The 16579-nt window shown below is 41.7% G+C and overlaps 1 protein-coding gene and 1 pseudogene across 1 annotated transcript; both read left to right on the forward strand.

The window, feature by feature from the left end:
- The first annotated feature begins 1557 nt into the window (after nucleotides 1-1557).
- Nucleotides 1558-2831, forward strand: LOC103303515 (olfactory receptor 11G2-like). The gene has a single exon (XM_008160513.3). It carries the CDS (start codon nucleotides 1851-1853, stop codon nucleotides 2814-2816), a length of 966 nt encoding a protein of 321 aa, XP_008158735.3. The 5' UTR covers nucleotides 1558-1850; the 3' UTR covers nucleotides 2817-2831.
- A 9635-nt stretch (nucleotides 2832-12466) lies between these two features.
- On the forward strand, nucleotides 12467-13256 carry LOC129149009 (40S ribosomal protein S3a-like; annotated as a pseudogene).
- Nucleotides 13257-16579: the final 3323 nt, after the last annotated feature.

The raw sequence follows: 16579 nt of genomic DNA on the forward strand, positions 1-16579 counted from the left end.
CAGTTTGTACTCCCAAGAAATACTGTAACAGGAGACCAAAGCAGGGTGAGTACTGACACTCATTTGCCACGATTAGGGGTCCAATTATCAGTGAAAATGACTAATTAAGAGTGCTTAGAGTAGGGTATAACAAGGTATCAGAACACAGATCAGAGTGTGAAAGATAGCAACTAAGACCTGTGTGGCAGCTAAGTGAGCTTTTTCTTCAATAAAAGCAGCAGAATAATTTGTGGGCATCCCATCAGGGTAGTTTTGAAACATTCATATAAATTGCCTCTTACATCAATATTATGCTTTTTCTCTCTTCTGTATATTTTGTACTCACTCTATGTACCTAAGTATAATTTAAATGTTCAAGGCACTTTATTTTCCAAACCTAGCAAATGGCTAAGATTCACTAGCTCCATAGGTTGTGTCTCTGGACAAGATGATATTCGTTCCTTTTCAGAAAGGGTACAACCACCTCAGCTGAGAAAAATCATACAATTATTCACAATAAAAAATCCTAAATATTTTTTTAATCTTACTTCACAATCACAACAAATCAAGAGGAATCTATGTCTTCCAGGACAACACACACACACACACACACACACACACACACACCAAAAAAAAAACCCAACTCTTATAATTTGAGAAATTCTGGTGCCTGCCCTACATTGCCACCTGGTATGATATTATTGCTATGGGAAACAAATAGACTGACCTATCACATTGCCTTCAGGCTCAATACAATCTGCATAGCCCAAGAGCAACGAGAATACACACACAGCAGTTCTTCCACTTTAGATGACAAACATTATAGCCAAGAGTAGGCTTCTGAAGAAACAAGATGTATAAAAGCTGTGATTGAGTAACAACAAACTGGGAGCAAGGGGACAGCAGGCATGAGTGAAGCAAGCCATTTCATGTTTCAAGGTTGTCTCGAAAGAAAATCCCTAGAATAGGTATACATATGTGCGAGAGGTATGAGTAAAAAGAGAAAAGACCAAACATAGAAAGCTGCTATGAAAGTAATATGGAAATGTCAGGCACACAATCAAAACTCTTTACTTCACAACATTTTGTGGAACTTTGGCCAACTCTAGTCACAGTCAGTTGTCCAGTCATTCAGAGCAGTGCTCTGCCTATGTCAGATGCCCCGCGTGGCTTGTTTCATTCTCACATTCACGAGAGACTGTTTCAAAATGTTCAACCAGCAAGTTTTAGGTGCCAAAGTGTAGGGCTCTGCCCCAGGATGTGGGGCTGAATCCAAGAGCTGAATAGAGAGAAAGCATGTCTTGTGTTCCAAACATATATAATATACCATCTGCGCTGGCCCCAGAGAGGCCGTTTGGGTCATTACTTTATAATACCATTAACAAGCACAAAAAGGAGTATTCTCTGTGCCCTTTCACTGTATCTCAGTGAGACAGAACCTTTTGAAATGTCTTAGTGTAAGTAGTATTTTATTTGGTATTATTATCAATAATACTAATCATAATAAATTACTTTTGTGTAATGTTTTAGAGATAAATTTTGCATACACAAATTTGAATGTACTATAATCTATATGGTAAACAGATGAGAAAATAGACAAGTAGAAGTTAAGTGACATACTCAAAATTAGAAATGTAGTACTCATGTGTAATCCAATATTCTCACCCGGTTTAATGATTGCCCCAAGCCAAGTTTTTACCTATTTGCATCTTGCCAAAATGAAATCATACTTTGGGAAACAGGTTGTGGTGATCACAGTTTTGTTGCTTTAACTGAAACCTCATTGTTTATTTTAAAAATTGTAAAGGAATTTGGTGTTTTCAGGGAGAACCAGCAATCTCCATTAAAGTGCAATAGCCAATGTCACCTCCATGTCTTCCAGACTGATGAATGTGTCCGGCAGAGAAACCAACTCCGTGAGTCACTTTATCCTCATGGGCTTTCCCTCGAGCCCAGAAATGCAGCTCCTCTACTTTGGGCTCTTCTTAGTAGCCTATACCTTGACCCTGATGGGGAACACAGCCATTGTCTGTGCTGTGCATTGGGACTGGCGCCTTCATACCCCCATGTACATCCTCTTGGGGAATTTCTCTTTCCTGGAAATATGTTATGTCACCACAACCATCCCTAACATGCTGGCCAACTTCCTCTCCACAAGCAAGTCCATCTCCTTTGTGAGCTGTTTTGCACAGTTCTACTTCTTCTTCTCTTTAGGGTGTGATGAGGGCTTCTTCCTTTGCATCATGGCTTTTGACAGGTACCTTGCCATCTGCCGTCCTCTGCATTACCCACACATCATGACTAAACAGCTCTACACGGGCCTCATCATCTTTGGATGGTCGGGTGGATTCGTTCTTTTCTTAACCCCAGTTGTTCTCATTTCACAGTTGCCCTATTGTGGCCCAAATATCATCAACCATTTTATATGTGATCCTGTGCCGCTGATGATGCTGTCCTGTTCAGAAGATACCACGACACAGTCCATTTACTCTACTTTCAATGCTATCTTTATGGTTGGCACCTTTCTCTTTATCCTTTGCTCCTACGCTCTGGTGATTCTGGCTGTGCTGCGAATGTCCTCAGCAGCAAGCAAACACAAGGCTTTCTCCACTTGTGCTTCCCATCTGGCTGTGGTGATCCTGTTCTTTGGCTCTGTCATTGTGATGTATCTTAGTCCTGGACCTGGACACCCAGTGGAAGTGCAGAAAATTGTGGCCTTATTTTATTCTGTGATAACACCCCTCTGTAATCCTCTGATTTATAGCCTCAGGAACAAGGAGATGAAGGCTGCCCTAAGGAAAGTCTTTGGGACTGAAATACACAGTCATAAAACATAAATCAGAAATAAGAGTAAAGCAAGTTCTGCCACAACCTATCGAAATAAGATATAAGCAAGTTTGTTTTCTAGAGAATTCAATAGTTTTGGTTAGGGAACAATAAAGCCCGTTGTCATCTTAAATATCACCACCACAGAGTGGGTTAGTCTTATTTAAGAAATAAAATTGCCTTAAGAAAACTGAACTCTTTATATATAACAGTTTCTTAAAGGAAGTATAAATAAGCTTTATATTTCAAAATTGGAGCAACATATAAGGATGTAGCATAGGTCATAAACTTGTAAACAAATTCTCCTCCACTGAGAATTACTGACTAAAAAGAAGGATTTCTGTATGAAATAAGTCCAACCTTGCAAATGTGACCTTATCACACTATCTGCAAAGAATAATACATGTTTTTACTCTAAGGATTTTAAGAAACAAATAGCTCTAGCTGGACATTAAATACAGTTTTTCCTCAGTATCCAAGGGGAATTGGTTCCAGGACCCACCTTCCCCACCCCTACCCTTGCAGATACCCATATCCGTGGATGTTCAAGTCCCTTATATAAAATGGTGTAGTATTTTTGTATAACCCATGCACATCCTCTCATACACTTTAAATCATCTCTAGATTACCTATCCAGTCATGTGCCACTTAACATTTTAGTCAGTAATGGACTGCATGTATAATGGTGATCCCATCCTATATAATAAAAGCCTAATATGCTAAGTGTCTGGTCGTCCGGTCATCCGTTCAACCAATCAAAGTGTAATATGCTAATGATATGCTAAGGCTGCTTAACCACTCGCTATGACATGCACTGACCACCAGGGGGCAGATGCTCCAATCGATAGGTTAGCTTGCTGCTGGGGTCCGACTGATCAAGACTGAGCAAGATGGGCTAGACATGTCCTGGAGCCCTCCCGTGATCCCCCCCCCCCCACTGGCCAACCTCCCTGTCCCTTCCCAGCCTCGATTGTGCACAGGTAGTGTCCCTCAGCCTAGCCTGCACCCTCTGGCAATCCAGGACCCCTCGGGGGATGTCAGAAAGCTGGTTTTGGCCCAATCCCGCTCAACACAGGAGCCGCCCCCTGGTGGTCCGTGCACCCCCACAGAGGGAGCACCTGCTCAGCCAGGCTCACAGCTGGTGAGCACAGCAGCGGTGGTGGAAACCTCTCCCGCCTCCGTGGCAGCACTAAGGATGTCTAACTGACAGCTTAGGCCTGCTCCCAATGGGGGGACATCTCTTGACAGCTCTTGGCCTGCAAGAGGGCGCAGGCCATGCTGGGGGACCCCCTAACTCCCGCCAAGTGCACAAATTTCATGCTTCGGGTCTCTAGTAAGACTATAATGAGCTGAAAAATACCTATTACCTAGTGATGTAGCTAACACAATGTCAGAGCAAAATGCATTACTCACATAATGTTTTGGTGATGTTAGTGTAAACAACCCTACTGCACTACCAGTCATATAAAAATATAGCACATACAATTATGTACAATACATATACCTGATAAAGATATTAAATTACTATGCTACTGGTTTATGTATTTACTATATTATAGTTTTTATCATTAGAGTATATAACCTTTCTACTTATAAAAAAGTGTTAGCTATAAAACAGGAGGTTGTATTATGTCAGCAGCAGTCTCATACATCTGCTTACCACATCTCTTGATTGAATCATTTTCTCTTTGCTTGATTTAATCTCATGTTGTTTTGTACAGAAACATTCTATACAAGCTTTTACCCTAGGAGCAATAAGCTGTACCATATAGCCTAGACATGTAGTAGGCTCCACCATCTAGTTTCAGTTAAGTGCACTCTATGATGTTCACACAACAAAATTGCCTAATTAGTTACCTCTCAGAATGTATCCTGTCGTTCAGTGGTGCACACCTGTAATTCTAATGCAGCGTAAATGCTATGTGAATAGTTGTTATACTGTATTGTTTAGGAAATAATAGGAAGAAACAAGTCTGTACACTTTCAATACAGATGCAAGCATCATAGGCCTAACTACACAGTACACGTCCGCAACATAACTTTTTTTCCAAATATTTTCAATCTGCTGTCGGTTTAATCCACAGATGCTGAACCTGTGAATACAGAGGACTGACTTCAGTATTTTAGAGAGCACTCAAAATAAGAATTAGGAATTTAGTGGCTATTGTTTATATCCAATAGAATTGAGATAGATGCTAACTGTAAAGGGTCAGGCATTAGTCAGGACTTAACTCCCTTTGCTGTAAATCCAGTGTTAACTGACAGGTTTTAGGACCATATTTTGTTTCAATATTTTTGCAGTGTGACATATTTCATTATCCAAAATGTCTCTAAAGATCTTCTCTTAATTAAAATATATAATCATTCTTGTTGGTTTGATTATGCATTTTATTTTCACCATTGGCCATCTGTGGGGCTTTTTTAGGATAACTCTAAGATGTAAAGAAAGGCAATAGGGAAATAACATGCAATATACAGAGCTACATTTATAGCCTTCAGAGAGTCATTAGATTCCACAAGGTGAAGTGCAACTGTAATTAAACTTCCTTTAGGAAAGAATCGAGGATTTGAAGTTTTCTGGACTTGAAAGGGCTGGATTTCTGGGAGTTTCATGACAAAAGAGAAGTTTGTTCTATTTCACAGAAGTAAAGTGAACTGAATGGACAAGCAAGTGCCTGGACAAATTATTTACATAAGCAAAACTGCATAACAATATCTTTAATATAAGTGTAAGATGGATGTTCTTTTCCTGATTGCTTTAATTATGATTCTCCTCTGGGAGCTTATGGTTCATTCATTCCATAATCATCTATCCTCCTTAGCAGATTTGAAAAAGAAATGAAAATGTGTGATAATAAAATGTCAAGTGATTATTTCTGACGGTGTGTGGATTCTGCATTTGTAGCCAACCTTGAGGTAATAATTAACTAGGCTCTCTATATCTCAGGCTTTCCATAACCCAGAGAGATGTTCACCTCATATTTCAGGTTGCTGACACTTAAGGGAAAGAAATCCAACTTAACTTAATAATTTTGTCTGATAAGAATGTAGTGGTAACAAAATTTGAATTCAAATGTGTCTAATTCATTTTAAGAGGTGAACTATTTATAAGGATACAAACAAAAGTCTGTCTCATTCAATAGATGATTCTTGGCTTTCTCTCACACACTCCCCTCAACCAGACAACACTGTGGTGATGACCAGAAGGAAGGAGGGGTGAAGGCAGGAGAGAGGTGGGCAAAGGGAGCTGAGGGAGAAATGGGGACATCTGTAATAGTATAGACAATAAAAATAAAGTTTTAAAAAGTTACAATCTTTTCAAACCATATAATAAATTCTTACCCCCACACAAAGAGGACAGCCTTGCAGCTTACTTCACTTATTTCAATATACTTATTACTATTTGAACACTTATCACCTCTTAGTCACTGAGATAAATCACTTATGTAAACATTTATCTCTAAGTGTTCAAACATGTTTTTCTAGGAATGATCCATGTGGAGTTAATAGAAAAGGAAAAATAAGTCTGCTTAAGTTTAAAAAGTCCTATATTTAAATAAAGCAAGTAATGGTGTACACCAAGTTCATGAAGCCTTCAAGAATATCCTAAGCAGTATAAATCTCCAAAATGTATATATTAGAATGGACCTTTATCCAAGTTTGACAGGATAACTTCCTTTTCCCCCAAATCACTTCATGGAATTATTATTTCACTGAATATGTTTTGAGAACAGCCCCTGCATTTATTATATACAACAATCTCCGGGAGCAGGTTATTATCAATGTCATGTTAATAAATTAGAAAGCTAACAGTTGTAGTGAGTTTTAGAAATTTGCCTAATGTCACACAATTAGTAAATTATAATGAAACCAGAAGGTTAATGCAGCAGATGCTTTTAGTGGGCTTCTATTTTCAGCTACAGCTGTATTGAGCAGTTCCGTATGAATTTTGACTCATACTAACAATGTCTCACATGAAAAGTACCATGTATCTTTCAAATTTCTGCCTCAGAGGTTCTCAGAGGCTATGAGATCCCCCCAGCTGTTGTGTAGGGTCAGCCCTGAAGTGTTATGGGTCAGAACAGATAGATAAGTGCATCAAACATTTTTCTTTTGGGGAGACATTCCCTATACATTTCAGAGATCCTGGAATGAAGTCTCCTCAGTGACTTTTTTTCCTCGCCTCTTACTATCCCTGCTCCTTCTTTCTTTCTAAGGTCATGTTGGCATCCAAGTCCTGTCTCAGGCTCTTCTTTCAAGAGAGCCCATATGAGCACCACTGATAATATAAGTGGCCCTAGAAACTGAACTTTCAGTATGAAATCCTGGAGAGATGTCAGCAAAGACCCCAGTGCAGTGGATAAGTCACGTGGTGGTAACCCCTAGTATAGGAGAGTACAACACTTGCTAAGACTTGACCCTTGAGAAATTGGGAGGAGGCACAGGTGGAAGGGAAGGCACTGTCTACGAAATGGCTCTAGCACTTGAGTGGATGGAGACAATGGTAACTGTACGAGCCATGGAATTGGGTAACTTTTGATTTCCTTGACATACAGGATGTCCCCAAAAATGTATACACACTTTAACAGCTGATAGCTCAATTCTGAAAATGAAATGTATTTAATAAATGCAGCCTTTATAATTACTCAAAGTGTGTGTATACATTTCATGGGACACCCTATATTTAAGATCAACAAACTCAGCTCAACCATTCAAGCCAGGGCACATTGCCTCTAAAATAAAAGACAAGTTTTTATATTTTATAATCCCTGCTACACAGAACTTGGTGGGACTCGTGATATTTAGGAGGCAGATAAAACCAAATTTGCTGAATATGGCTCTGACATATTAATCAAGTGACTGATGTGGAAGACTGCTGATTTTGAGTGGGCCCAGTGCAAAAAGGAACCTTTACAATAGGTTCAGGCTGCTATTCGTGTCGTCCTGCTTTCGGGCTAACTAGATAAGAATATGGTGTGATAAGCAGCATTAGACTTGTAGCGCATTTCCCTTGAGTCTTAGAACAAGGCCATGCTTTCTGCTCCATAGAACTACTTATTGTTTGCAAAGGATGTCCTGATTTCCATTGGTTGAAAAAAACTGAACATCTTACCACAGGAAATTGAGTGGCTATGCAAATAGAGCTGCTCAGAGTGAGCTGGATATTGTCACATAAATTCAGTTAAGAACAGCAACGCATTAGAAATGGTACCTGAGTGAGTGCCCAGGCACATTCAGAGGACACTTCACCTAGCTCTGCTATACCAGCACCTCTTCCTGAGTTTACACCTATGGCCTCATCAGGGGTTTCCAACAACCAGTAAATAATGGAAGAAGCTCAGTCCTACTTCATGAATGAGTTGACTCAATATATTCATGTGAGCCAACAATAGATGGCTGCTGCTATATAATAATGTTATGTCATTTTTTGTTCTGATGTTTTATAGGTTTCTATAATGTATATAGTCTAACTTACATAATTTAAAAGTTATTTTTAAATAAATGAATATTTGAGGAGACCCCAAGAGGGAAAGAAATTCTAAAACAGTGCTCTAAATACAGTGTGAATGTAAATGAAACAGTGGAGTGAGTGAAGACAGTTATGGGTATAATTGAAGCATTTTCAGCATAAACTATGGTCCAACTGGGCCACTTCCTCCAAGTGTGTTAAAATTATATTTCTGCCCAACTTCTAAGTCAGGGATAGTCAGGGATTCATCACTCAGATCTGAGATCAACAGTCATATCAAAGATGCATGTGAGGCTCTCAGAATCCCAGAAAAATCTAAAAATTAAATTAACTCACTTTCACTTTGATATTTAGTAATTAATGTACAGGGCATTAAGCACTAGTTATACCAACTCCAAAAGTTTGGATATCATCGATCTAAAGTCAGCTAGGAAATTACCAAATATGTGTATTTGGCCACTGTATTTTTTGCCCAAATTCCACAGGGGACATAGCAACTCTAAGAGCCTTTACACATGACCTGGGGAAGACTGTATAGAGACTGGGACCTGGGTGTCCTGAGACATAGTGCCCAAAGCAGAGCTTAACCCAACACAGCCCAGGAGCTTAGCTGTCATACCTTCTACAACACCCTCCTGACAAAAAGAGAGCCTCAGACGGTCAGATTTACTCCAGGTGCACGACTTCCTGCCTGGCTTTTAGGTCCAGTGCTGATTTCTTCCCAGAGTTTGAATCCAAAAACCTAATCAGGACCTGGTTTCCCTTGGTTTTCCTTAGCAATGACTTCCAGGCCCAAAGGGCATTTTTCTCTTTAGCAGTGAAACATATTATTTGGCTGAAGCTTGGCATATTAGTAGACTATCCAAATTGGCTTCATCAGGGCACCTGCAGAGTGAGCTGTATGAGCTAAGGTGCCCACTGACAGGCTAAGTGGTAAAACAGAAGCAATGAGATCATTGGTGATATCACAGAAACTCAGTTGCCATGACACCAATTCTAAGAAGAAAACACATAGAAAGAAAATCAGAGAATGGGAAGAGAGAAAAAGAAAACATTGAAGAGAGAAAAACATATGGGTCCAAAATTACATTTGAGGAATTTATCTAAGACATTTAGAAAGTTTTAGGTTTTTATCTTTGTTTTTCAGAATGGCTTTCATTCTTGGGCAGGTGAATGTGAGAGAGGACATGTTTCTGAGGTACTTCTGAAATTAAAAAGGGAAAGAACTGATTTGGGAGGTTACATACTAATGGGATACCAACTTAAGTATTAATATAACAAAATATTTTTAAAAGATTGTAACAAAGAGGTTAGACAGACATCATCAAAGTGACAGAATCAATAGAAGTTTTTCATAAGCAAGTCACTGGAGGTTAAAACTGAGTCTCTAAGTGTGATATGAAAGCATCAATGGGTCTAAGATTTCCAGATACATCAGTGATACAACCAAAATAGAAATTAGAGTATCCTTCAGTTAGTATGAGAAGAAGCAGGAAGTTAGGGCAGCTAAAAGTTAATGCTATTAAGAAGTATTTACCCTCTAATTACTTTCTATAGGGACTGGTGAACATTGAACAGAGTGAGCGAGCTGCTTCCTTTGTCAGCTGCATTAAAACATTCTGAAGACAACATGGCAGGACCTGGAGAGTATTATGCTAAGTGAAATAAACCTGTCAGAGAAAGACAAATATCACATGATCTCACTTATAAGTGGAATCTAATGAACAAAATAAACTGACAAACAAAATAGACCCAGAGACCCGGAAGATGCAACAGACTGGCGATTCTCAGAGGGAAGGATGCGGGTGGGCAGGAAGAGATTAACCAAAGAATTTATATGCATATATGCATAACCCATGAACATAGACAATGGTGTGGAGAAGGCTTGAGGAGGTAATGGAGAAGTGGGGAGGGCAAGGGGAAGAGGACACCTATAATACTTTCAACAATAAAGATAAATTTTTTTAAAACACACATTCTGGCTGGTTCCTGCCACTTCATACCACTGTACAAAATGACTAAAGCTCAGAGAAGAGAGAAGAAGCCTAATGAGAGTTAAAGTTCTAACAGAAGAAGGTAACATCTGAGACTGGTCTGACCCGCATCTTCCGATGAACCATGCCCAAGAGTTCAAATGCATCTCACCATCAGTGTAAGACTACCATGTATCCACTTAAACAGCAAAGAAAAGAAAAAAGGGACTTAAGTTTTGCCTTTGCACAGGGTTTTTGCTGGACCATTTGCCACAGTAGGTCTTTACCCTGAAAGCTCCTTGTGGGCAATAATTGTTTTGAATAAATCTTTGTTCACAGTGAGCACTCATTTTTCAGTGAAATCCCTTTTACAGAGATAAACAGAAAGTTATATCATAGAGCACAGTTTTAGAACAACTTTATCAAGTATAGTGTTTAAAATAAAAATATTTAAGGAAAGCTCTGGCCGGTGGCTCAGTTGATTGGAGTGTCGTCCCATACACCAAAGAGTTGCAGGTTTGATTCCCGGTTGGGGCACATACCTAGGTTTTGGGTTCCATCCCCTGCCAGGGTGCATACAGGAGGCAACTGATCAATGCTTCTCTCTCACATCAATGTTTCTTTCTCTCTCTCCTTTCTCTCTCTAAAATCAATAAAAACATAACCTCAAGAGAGGATTTAAAATATATACATACTAGAGGCCTGGTGTACAAAAATTCATGCAATTGGGGGAGGTGGTCCCTCAGCCTGGCCTGCACCCTATGGCAGTCCAGGACCCCTCAAGGGATGTCCACCTGCTGGCTTAGGCCTTCTCCCTGGGGGATTGGGCTTAAGCTGGCAGTCAGACATCCCTCTGGCAGCCTAGGAGCCCTCGGGGGATGTCTACCTGCCACCTTAGGCCTGCTCCCTTAGGCCCGCTGGGCCTAAGTCACAGTTGGACATCCTTAGCGCTGCTGAGGAGGTAGGAGAGGCTTCCTCCACCACCACTGCACTCATAGCCCTCAACCCGGCTTGTGGCTGAGCAGAGCTCCCCCCGTGGGAGCACACTGACCATCAGGGGGCAGCTCCTGCGTTAAGCATCTGCCCCCTGGTGGTCAGTGTGCATCATAGTGATCGGTCATTCCCAGTCGTTCCACCCTTAGGGTCAATTTGCATATTACCCTTTTATTATATAGGACATTTAAGGAATAAAAGAAGCCAAAATAGTAATGTTAATAGAAGTTTACCAGAGTGACCAAAAGGTATAACAATGGCAAGAAGAGAATAATAGGTAGTAGCCACAGGCAGATTATACTTTTTCACTTTAGGCACCCTATTTATAGAAATAAAATAAACCAAGTTGAATCACCACCAAATATAAACTTTAACCCTCTGTGGACTTCGGTTTAATTATTTTTAAACGAGAGGCCCAGTGCATGAAATTTGTGCATGGGGGGTGTGTGTGTCCCTCAGCTCAGCCTGCACCCTCTTCAATCTGGGACCCCTATAGGGATGTCTGACTGCCCCTTTAGGCCTGATGCCAATGAGATCAGGCCTAAAGGGGCAGTCGGACATCCCTCTCACAATCCAGGACTGCTGGCTCCCAACCGCTCACCTGACTGCCAACCTGATTGCCCCTAACTGTTTCTGCCTTCCAGCCTGATCACCCCCTAACCACTCCCCTGCCAGCCTGATCGACACCTAACTGCTCCTCTGCTGGCCCAGTTGCCCCAACTGCCCTCCTCTGCAAGCCCGGTCACCCCTAACTGCCCTCCACTACAGGCCTGATCACCGCCAGCTGCCCTCCCCTGCAGGCCTGGGTCCCCCCTCTCGAACTGTCCTCCCCTGCAGGCACAGTCACCCCCCCCCAACTGCCATCCCCTGAAGGCCTGGTCCCCCCCAACTGTCCTCCCCAGCAAGCCTGGTTGCGCCCACCTGCCCTCCTCTGCTGGCCCAGTCACCCCTAACTGCCCTCCCCTGCAGGTCTGGTCCCCCCCCCAACTGTCCTCCCCTGCAGATTTGATCGCCCCCAACTGCCCTCCTCTGCCAGCCTAGTCACCCCTAACTGCCCTCCCCTGCCGACCATCTTGTGGTGGCCATCTTGTGTCCACATGGAGGTGGCCATCTTTGACCATATGGGGTCGGCCATCTTGTGTGTTGGAGTGATGGTCAATTTGCATATTACTCTTTTCTTAGATAAGATGGTAAGACTTACCTTTTTGGCTTTCTGAGCAGCACTATGGTGATGGACAAGAACAAGTGCCTTATGAAAGTGCCAAAAAGGGAACCAAAAAAGAAACTTTTTGATCCACTTTTTAAGAAAGATTCGTATAATGTGAAAGCACCAGCTATGTTTAATATAATAAATGTTGGAAGAATACTAGTCACGAGAACTCAAGGAACAAAAATTGCATCTGATGGTCTCAGGGGTGATGTTTTTGGAGTGAGCCTAGCTGATCTGCAGAATGATGATGCTGCATTTAGAATATTCAAGTTATTACTGAAAATTTTCAAGGCAAAACTGCCTAATTAATTTCTATGACACGGATCTTACCCATGACAAAAGGTGCTCCATGGTCAAAACATGGCAGCGCATGATTGAAGCTCATGTTGATGTCAAGACAACCGGTTATTTGCTTTGTCTATTCTGTGTTGGTTTTAATAATAAAATGCGACAATCAGATTCGGAAGACCTCTTGTGCTCAGCATCAGCAGGTCCGCCAAGTCCTGAACAAGATGATGGAAATCATGACCCGAGAGGTGCAGGCAAATGACTTGAAAGAAGTGGTCAATAAACTGATTCCAGAGAGCGCTGGGAGAGACATAGAAAAACCCTACCATTCTATTTCTCTGCTGTATGATGTCTTTGTCAGAAAAGTCAAAATGCTGGAGAAGCCCAAGTTTAACTTGGGAAACTCATGGATCTTCCTGGTGAAGGCAGCAGTTCGGGAAAAGCTACTGAGGATGAGACAGGTGCTAAAGTTGAATGAGCTGATGAATATGAGGCCCTAGTCCAATAGTCTGTTTAAAAGTCATACTTTTAATGGTGACAAATAAAAATCCTATTTGTGAAAAAATGATAATAAAATGGTAAGACTTTCTTTGAAAGAATTTTATGATAATTGTATACTAGTATTGTATAATGCATGTAAAAGCTGCTGCCCAGTAATCGATCATAGCAGATATGAAAAACTGTCATCTAAGCATGATATAAAGCTGGGTAGAGTGTCCTTGAAACAGGGGGAAGATAGTTTAAAAATATAGAAAGACATTGAATCCTTGGGGTTGAGGGTATGAGAGGATACTCAATGTTAAATGAGAACCCAGATTTTCTTACTCTCATGAAGCCTGGAAACTGCCAACAGTTCCAGCGGCTTCAGTCCCTGCTGCCAGGAGTCTGCAGATGAAATGGGAACCAACTTTAATCACAGTAGACTCAGTGATAAAGATGGGCAGGGACGCTACTTTTATTTTATATTTTTAAGCATAGTAGGCTCTACTTTATTTTTTTAAAGATATTTTTATTTATTTCAGAGAGGAAGGGAGAAGGAGAGAGAGATGATGAGAGAGAATCATTGATTGGCTGCCTTCTACAGTCCCCTACTGGGGATCGAGCCCGCAACCCGGGCATGCGCCCTTGACCAGAATCAAACCTCAGACCCTTCAGTCTGCAGGCCAATACTCTATCCACTGAATCACACCAGTTAGGGCCAGGAACTTTACTTTTAGTGATGATTGGAAAGATACACAGTATTTGGGGTTTTGTTAAAGTGAACTTTAAATGTCATTTGAAAAAGCACATATAAAAGAAGGGTTGCTCCAAAAGCCTTGAAGAAACTGGTGACATCTAACATGTGTCTGGTTTTTAAAACCCAGAACCTGTCTGGAGGTGTCAGGTGAGCAGCAAACCGGAGAGGCCATTACTAGGCAACCATCTCACCAATGGATTCAGGGAGGGTCTTTCACCTTGGAGCTCATCACTGAATGTAAAACACACTTAGGAACTGAGTGGTGCACTGTGGTTGTCCCTGCTGCTCCTGAGGGATGGCCTCCCTTAAAACAAAGGCTTTTTCTCAAGATCTCCCTATTCTCTCCTTAATTTTGAATTTTAAAAAAAAGGGTATTTCTTATTCGAATACAACAACTCTGAAACACACCTTCCTTCCACTCTTGTTCTTTCCTTATCACATCTTTGTCCTGTTTACAGGCAGTCTCACCCAATATAGTCAGTTCAACTGTATAAATAAAATTATGGTCACACTAAAATAAAATTATGGGCACTTACAACACTCACTTTCATTAAATCTCAAATATAGACAATTTAGATGGTCTAGTTCTGGTTTAAAACATCATATATCATCCCTTCCAATCAGTGGCTTTCCAGTTCAAAGCCGCCTTCAATGATCAATAGAGACAACAAGTGTGCTCTTGTTTCACAGGTTTTCCTGATTTAATTCCTGATCTTGGTGGCAGAAGACCCCACTGAGCACACTGTGTTGTGGGAGCAGTGCTTTCATATGAGTGTGCACCACCCCCAGGGGAAGGGTCTTCCCTGAAGAACTGTGTCTTCAGCTTCATTGTCCTAACTTGTTTCAGATTAATAGTCCCTACAGGAGCGGAAGGAAATCCAGACATTGCTATGTAGGTGAGAGTAGAGGTGGGTGAGAGGGTCAGTCGTTGTACAGAAATATTTAGGTTTAATCCAATTTACATATTCATTTAAAACCCAGAAGTTATATTTTTATATATAAACTAGAGGCCCGGTGCACAAAATTCGTGCACAGAGGGGGGTTGTCCCTCAGCCCAGCCTGTACCCTCTCCAATCTGGGACCCCTCAACGGATGTCCGACTGCCCGTTTAGGCCCAATCCCAGGGATCGGGCCTAAACGGGCAGTCCGACATCCCTCTCACAATCCAGGACTGCTGGCTCCCAACTGCTTGCCTGCCTGCCTTCCTGATTGCCCCTAACCGCTTCTGCCTGCCAGCCTGTTTGCCCCCAACTTCCCTCCTCTGCCGGCCTGGTTACCCCTAACTGCCCTCTCCTGCAGGGTTGATCACCTCCAACTGCCCTCCCTTGCAGGCCTGGTCCTTCTCAACTGCCCTCCCTTGCAGGCCGGGTGCCTCCCAACTGCCCTCTCCTGCTGGCCATCTTGTGGTGGCCATCTTGTGTCCACATGGGGGCAGGATCTTTGACCACATGGGGGCAGCTATATTGTGTGTTGCAGTGATGATCAATCTGCATAGTACTCTTTTATTAGATAGGATAGAGGCCTGGTACAGGGATGGGGGCCAGCTGGTTTGCCCTGAAGGGTGTCCCTGATCAGGGTGGGGTTCCCTTGGGGCGTGGGGTGGCCTGAGAGAGGGGCCTGTGGTGGTTTGCAGGCTGGCCACGCCCCCTGGCTACTGGTATCTGGAATTTATTTTCCTTCTACAATTGAAACTTTGTAGCCTGGAGCAGAGCCAAGCCTGGGGCTCCCTCTGAGGCCAGCAGCCATTTGTGTTGGGCTTATAATTGAAACCTTGTTGCCTTAAGCGGGTGGGCCCGGCCAGGGTGTGCGGAAAGTTTTGCTTCCCCTGTTGCCGGCGGCAACCCTGGCCTGTTCTCTCAAGCTCCATTCTGCCGCCATTTGTTTGAATTTATTTACCTTCTATAATTGAAACTTTGTAGCTTGAGTGGAGGCTTAGGCCTGGCTAGGGCAGGCGGAAAGCTTGGCTTCCTCTGTTACCTAGGAAACCTTGCTCTCTGTGACTGTAGCCATCTTGGTTTGGGTTGATTTGCATACTCGCTCTGATTGGATGGTGGGCGTGGCTGGTGGGCGTGGCTTGTGGGTGTGTCAGAGGTATGGTCAATTTGCATATTTGTCTACTATTAGATAGGATCACAGAAAAGGGTCTAGAAGTATATCCACCAAACTGAGCACATTGCTGAAGAGATAAGTACGTGTGTAGAAATATGGATGTGAGGATTTTCATTATTTTGTACTGCTTTCTTTGTCTTTTACAATAAAAAATTAATTATAAAATATATTACTTATGTAATTTTAAAAAATAGAGAGAGAAAATGGAATATGACTCAATTTAAATATGGCACATATAACTTAAAAATCATGATAAAGATTTCCATCTTTTAACAAATAAGGCAGTGTATAGTAGTTAATATTAGCTCTTTTTTGAGATAAGCTATCAAGCCTGTCATTTCTCCCTTCTTCTTAATACCAACAAAGATCATTTTTTTAAAAATATATTTTATTGATTTTTTACAGAGAGGAAGAGAGAGGGATAGAGAGCTAGAAACATCGATGAGAGAGAAACATCGATCAGCTGCCTCTTGCACACCCCCTACTGGGGATGT

Source organism: Eptesicus fuscus, chromosome 5 (genome assembly GCF_027574615.1).
Source record: "Eptesicus fuscus isolate TK198812 chromosome 5, DD_ASM_mEF_20220401, whole genome shotgun sequence".
Taxonomy (NCBI): domain Eukaryota; kingdom Metazoa; phylum Chordata; class Mammalia; order Chiroptera; family Vespertilionidae; genus Eptesicus; species Eptesicus fuscus.

Bases quoted from the DNA above. Each gene is read 5' to 3' on its own strand.
- LOC103303515 (XM_008160513.3), top strand. From the start codon at position 1,851: ATGTCTTCCAGACTGATGAATGTGTCCGGCAGAGAAACCAACTCCGTG.